Raw genomic sequence first — 6883 nt, forward strand, 5'->3', positions numbered from 1 at the left:
CTCCACCCAATAATTGAACTCCAAACCCTCCCCCTCATTGTTATGTAATCTTAAAGCTTAACAGTTTTAATAAAGGGAAATAGATTCTTCCCGAAGTAGAGAGAATACAATGGAATTATTTTATAATATAATAATAATAATAATATAAAAAAAAATGTGATCATAATGGAAAGAACAATGTAGTCACATGCTCATTAAATTAATGAAATGGTCCCCCCCCCCATTGGGGGATTGGGTTCTTTGTCTTTTTCCCTAGGAGCTTCATTTTTGCTCTTTCTAGGGGGGGAGGAGAAACTTTGTTTCACAATCCTCAACAAAATACACAACTTTAAGGCTCTTTACTTAAAAAGATTAATATATTTCATACAGATGAAATCTGTGACACAAGTCTATTGAGAGGGGAGCCATTAAGCTGCCAAAGCTTACAATAATAACAACATATATGGTAGGTCATCAAACCAAAAAAACAAAAATAGTGTTATATCTTATTCTGAGATTCGAACTTATATCAAGAGACGATTAACATCTCAATGGTTTATATAAGCCAACCCTAAAGAATCAAGCACCACAAAAGAACAGATCAGTACCCCATTTATGACGACTTACATGCAGTTTCATCGCGAATGGAACTTCCTGCTAACTTCATCGTAGGATGGAGCATAAAGAACTGTTTGAGCCAAACAACAATAATGTGTTTGTGAGTGTCAATAATTAATTAATAATAGTTGAAATATTACTAAAGCACAAAAAGAGCAGTCTTACCGTCTCCATAAGAAGCCATCGTGAGAGGGGAAGATATAAGCTTTCTAGCAATGGAAGTCACATCTTCTATTGAGATCTCATCTATGGCTTTCAAGAATTCCCCAACAGGTTTCCTATACATTTTATTGTTTATTTGTTAGGTCACATGTATTTTGTACAAAAGGCACCATTTTGAAGGAAAACATTACCATAATTATATATATTATGTATCAAAATGCATTCAAGGACATAAATATCAGCTAAATGCACAGGGAAGCAATATTTTCATTTACTTGGATTGGATCTTTTGAAATTTCCAAATAATCCATAAGACTATTAACATCATCATTACCCTCATAAAATCATCATTTCTCTTTATTAAATTTATCCATTAAAAAATAAATAAATGAAAGGGTAGAAAGGTAATCTCTACATGTTTTTTTTCTTTTTTTCTTGAATAATCCACTTATTTATTCAAATAAGCCCCAATGTAGTGGGAAGAGAAACAAAAGGATGGCATCATCTATAGGGTCACAAAATACCAAATCTGAGCAGTCTGATTTACATAAACGAGTCGATATGCATGTAGAGCTATGACTGGCTAGGAAATAAATATCCAATAATGAGACCATACCTCTCTCCATATGCCAAAACTTGTCTACCAATATCTTCTGATATAATCATCTGCAAGTTCATTAATGACAACAAGCACACAACACCACATTATAGACCACCACAATACCAAACTTTTTATTCTAAATTCAGTAAAAGACGGCATACTCTGGACTCGAGATGCATCAGAATAGCAGACTTTGTTGACTGTTTGGCACGATCCAGTTGTACCTGGTCAACTGTTTTTTTCAAAAGAAAGAAATGTGTTGGTGGAGTATTGTAAATGTGAGCAACATAAAAGCCGGTAAACTTGCACATTTGACAAAACAAAGAATAATGAAAGTTTGAGAAATAAACCTTCTCCAGGTGTCGCAACTGCAATGAGCTCTTTAACCGCTATATCAACAGCATTTTTCAGAAAATCTGGGCTCTGAATTGAAAATGTAAGAAATCTCAAGTTTAGAGGGTACACTGTTGACACAACAACAGTACAAGCCAAAAGGTGCAACCACCACTCTGCTATTACATCATTGTATACTAAATAACAAACTCCTCGGTGGAATAGCATTCTCAGAACAAGTTTCAAATCTATTAATGTATTCCACAAATAAATTATCTACTCCCGCAACGGATATTGTGTTGTAACAAACAAGAACTAAAGGAAATTCAACATCACATAGAACACTAAAGAGATGCAATGTAGTGAGGTTTTAAAAATCTTGACATAAAGATCAAGACAAAACCTGTCGTTTTACAAATATTTTTAATAATGATAAGATTTGTGTCATGAATAAATAGAAGGTGCACAATAAGACTATGAGGCTAAGTAGAAGATAATCCCTTGGCTGTTAGAATAACAAATACAAGTCAGCTGTCCTTATTTCTAAGTAGCTTAGCTTCCCTTTTAATTCTGGTAGTGACCTGGCAGTAAGTTGTTACGACAGGTCCTACATAAGAAGAGAGCCCTGAACTATACTCATGAATGAATTGGTGTAGTCCTCCTTATATCTTTGAATCCATTCGAGTCTAATAGTTCTACACTTCTACTATAATCTCTTAGTCTCATCTATTCTTTACTATAACAGTTTGAATCCTTAACCTCTCATGTGAATTAGGTTTCTAATCACTAGACCAAGTCTTGGGTTTCTAAAAGTCTAACAAATATTGATGCAGAAAGAGCAAAGACCAAACCTCATAGAACCAAAAGTCCATCGACCTTAGTAATACACAACTTGGAGTTAACAGATAATGCTCACCGTGGATGCTTGAATTCCAAATAACCCAGTGCTATTGTAAATGCTGCTAAAGGCAGAAAAAGACTGAATTTGTGCATGTTCATTCAAAACTCGAAGATCTGCCATATATACAAATCCCAACAAATAAATAAAATGTGTGAGGCAAGAACTAAAAAAATCATTATTAAACCTGGATAGAAAATGCAATGCCTGATAAAAAGGGATACTTGGAATAGTTAAAATAACATAAAAATGACCATCATTATTATGCACTTTCTAGATATATAGGGCTTAGTATGACAATAGAAGGGACAAACTTACAAAGCCGCGAGTACATTCCCTTTCCAGGACCACCTGCGGAGAAAGATCCACCTCCTCCCAATAGCATCTAAAAAAGTTAACGAACTAGTAATGTGCAGCTTTATTGACATCAGAGGAACAGTTCTTAATGCAGTATATAAGTGCAAAAAAATTCACATAAGGATTCCAACAGCAGAATCGTTTCCCTCATTTTACCAATGGTGAATGTTGCCTATTATATTAGGAAATATTAATCTTAATACCATGAAATTTAGGTGGCAATATATTTAGTTTGTCCTAAGTGCTTAGAATCAAGGAATAGTGAAAATGCATAAAATTGGTTTCTGCATTAAAGTGAGAAAACTTCCATAGAATATTTAATGGATCGACTCACTGGAGTTACAGGATTAATATCCTCATTGGAAAAAACTAGAAACAAGCTGAGTGCAATAAATGTTGTTGTGATTCAACATGTCCCTTATAAGATTCATTCTCATCAGAATATTGCGTGTTCCACAAATGCATCCCTGAATTGTAAAGGTTCAGTGTCTTTGGTCTGAATCTATCCTGGAATCTATCACTAAAGGGTTGATGGACTTCATCAAGAGAGATGATTATTTATATCACATATCCTTATAATATTTTTCTCATATGAATAGGGTCTCTCTATATCTCACCTACAATTCCAGCCAAAATCAGACAAAAAGAACAATCATTTATCTACTATGTTATTTTGGTTCTTTTTCTATCAAGCACAACATTGAGTACCTGAAGCACAGTCAAAAGAACACCATCTTTTAACTTACGCCACCCACCAGGGGCTTCAAATGCGAGGGCAAAATGGGCTACCTGGACAGGAGTAAGATATCAGGTATTTTGGAAAAGCTAAATCCAAAATAAACAAAATTGAACAATATGGTCATGCATACTCCAGAGTCGGCCTGGCAACGATAATCACCGCCAGTATAAACTGATTTTGGCTCTTCAGCACGAGCTACACCAGGTAAGTCTGAGAGAAGAAGTTCTGCAACTTTGACAAGTTCTTCATGTTCAACTCCTGAAGCTGCGAGGACCATTCGAGGAGCTGTATAATTTTCCTGAAATTGGAAAAGGCAACATATATAAAATGAAAAAGGAAAAACAACCCAAAAAGAACATTAATGCCCCCACAGACTCACAGAAACAAAGTGTTCCAGTATTTCACTATTCAATCCACTGATTGCAGACTGTGGTGCATAAAGAGGATTTCCTAGAGCACCATCATAACCAGCTGAGTGCAATGCCTCCAAAAGCAACGCTTGAGGATTGTTGGATGCTTCAGCAATATCAGATTTTACCTTCAAAAGCTGTTGATGGAGTTATGTTTCATCAGTACGAAATAACAATGTAAAAGGAGAAGAGGGCATCTGGGTCAGGAGATGTACTTGTTCCTTAACCTCCCAATCGAGGAATGCAGGATTTCTCACAGAATCAACAAGTATTTCTACCATCTCGGGAACATAAGTCTTCAGAGCATCGTAAGTGTACACAATCTGTTCCCGAGAAGCAGAGGCTGACACATGCCCACCAATGGCCTCCACTTCCCGCACAAGACGCAAATGGCTTCTGTTTTTTGTGCCCTTGAAGGCCATACGTTCTAATAGGTGTGAAGCTCCGGAAGATAATGGTGTCTCATAGACTGATCCACAATCTACATACAGCCCAACTGAAGCAGTAGGACTCTGGCCAAGATATCAACTAATCAATATTATTTCAACAATCAACCAATGACAATTAGTGGTGCTGACACAAGAGCATAATGACCACACATACCGGAAATTGTTCTGAAGCTATTTTGACACCATTCGGTAGTGTTGTTATGATGGTTTTACCCGGCTCAATTTGATCAGGCAACGATGGGGGTAGCTCAACCCCCTTGAGTGGGACATGCAAAGAAGGGAGTGAACTTGACTTCTCTCCTGTCAGCCAGGAAAATAGCCCCGAAGATGATGATGTTGTAGCAACAGCATTTGAACTTGCAAACCTGGTCAGTGATCCATGGGCAGCATGGCTCTGTATCAAATAAATTATGAATTATCATTAGTCTCTTATTCATAAATCTAGTCAGTCTTATAAACAACTACATGTTGCAAAAACATGTACATATCAATGAGAACTATAGTAGACAATAAAAGCATGTATGTATCTATATGTTTACTAAATGCTAGGTACAAAATTCTGTCATTTAACTAGGTACAAAATTCGATTAAATTGAGAAGCTCCATTTAATGTCATACTGAGCAACATATTATTATTTCTTCCATGGCATATGCCTTCACTAACGAGTTTTCTAGCCACCAAAAGTAAAGGAACTTGAAGGAGGCAAGAATTTATTCAGTCAAATCAAGGAGTCTAAGTTAGGATCCCTAGCTCACAACATTCTCAAAATCAAACAAATACGTCAGATCAGAAAGTTAGACAATCTGATCGTCAGTTTCGAGTATTACACTGCCACGATGAATACACCTAAACCAGATCGGTAGAATAAAACAATCTGGCCATCATTTAGGAGCTGAGATTACTACTGTAACCGCCAATTTTCAACATGAGAGCATCATTTCTTATCCAACAAAATAGAGAATCATAGATTGATAAAAGTAAATGAGTTGAGAGAAGAGAAGACCTTAAGAACTCTAAGCCGCGACGCTGTATTCCTGTACATGGCGACGTGGATCACGATAACGATCAGAGTTTTCCTGATTCACGTATCTGAAAAACGTTGGAGAACGATGAAGAGCGATTTGGAGAAGACGCAGGAAATGATGACCCAAAACACGAGCGACCGCGTTGACAATGACACGTGTGTAAACTTAACGGACGGGCCCTTGTCAAATGGGCCTGAGTTCCTAATAATGGGCTTCACCATAAATATTTAGGTAATGACACGTGTAAAATGCAAATTAATTCAAATGTAATGTTTATATTTTTTACTTTTATAAAAATAAAATTTAAATGAATACATTTTATATGAACACATAACATGTATATATATATATAGAAATGATTAGGTGATGGAATTTGTTTAGGGATTTGGTGAGGTTTGCTGAAAAAATCAAATAATTTCTGATGTCAAGTCATTCCCTCACCAAATTCTCTCTGTCACTCCTCATATTAATATTAACAAACATTTCTCTTTTACTTAAAATAAAAAAATTAAATATTTATTCCTAAATCTATTTATTTGTAAGAGCTTATTTGATTATAATTTTTTTAATTTGAATAATTATACATATTACATACATATTTAATTTATTAATAAAATATTAAAATTTTTAATATTCTTTTATAAAAAAAATTATTTTATTATATATTAATACTATTTTAATTTCTACCAAAATATATTAATCATTAACAATTATTTTTTTTAATATAAATTATTCCTAAAACCTAATAATTAGTCTGGAATTTAGAGTTGAGGTGGGCTTAAAAATAATTTATGATAAATTTAAAAAAAATAATAAAAAAAATTTGAATAAAATAAGTGAATAAATATAAATTTTACTATTTTTATAATAATTAAATAAACAAACAATAAATTATATTGAATTTTTTTTTTAAATTATTAATAATATCATATTATTCATTCAAACTTTTAATTCTATTTGAAAGTTATCTATTAATTCTAAATAGTTTTTTTATTAAGTTTCAAATTATTTAAGATTTTAATAAAACCATACTTTTAGAGCATGATGTGAAATGTGAGTTTAAAAAAAAAACTTTTAGCTCTATTTCTTTTGTTTAATCTCATTTTTAACCCACATTATACGGGAAATTTGACGAATGACCCTAATGATTCACTTATTTGACTTTTTGATCGGCACTTAAAACAAAAAGCGTTTGTGACACATTTTTCTTTTTTTTGGACGATTTTGTCCATGTCGCGAGACGCAACCGGCATTCGCGAGACGAAATTTTTTTATTTTTTTATTTCAAAATAAAAAAAAAATCACACGGCA

General features: G+C 33.9%; 1 protein-coding gene across 1 annotated transcript; it reads right to left on the minus strand.

The window, feature by feature from the left end:
• Positions 1-319: 319 nt before the first annotated feature.
• LOC124926171 (mitochondrial-processing peptidase subunit alpha-like) lies at positions 320-5709 on the minus strand. Its single transcript, XM_047466352.1, has 13 exons — positions 5551-5709; positions 4701-4940; positions 4313-4609; positions 4067-4234; positions 3818-3985; positions 3657-3737; positions 2910-2976; positions 2610-2707; positions 1711-1783; positions 1522-1592; positions 1376-1425; positions 763-875; positions 320-667 (listed from the first exon to the last, which is right to left on the minus strand). The coding sequence occupies exons 1-13, from the start codon at positions 5587-5589 to the stop codon at positions 615-617; spliced, it is 1518 nt and encodes a 505-aa protein (XP_047322308.1). The 5' UTR covers positions 5590-5709; the 3' UTR covers positions 320-614.
• Between the last annotated feature and the right edge of the window lie 1174 nt (positions 5710-6883).

The sequence above is a fragment of the Impatiens glandulifera genome, chromosome 2 (assembly GCF_907164915.1).
Source record: "Impatiens glandulifera chromosome 2, dImpGla2.1, whole genome shotgun sequence".
Lineage (NCBI taxonomy): Eukaryota > Viridiplantae > Streptophyta > Magnoliopsida > Ericales > Balsaminaceae > Impatiens > Impatiens glandulifera.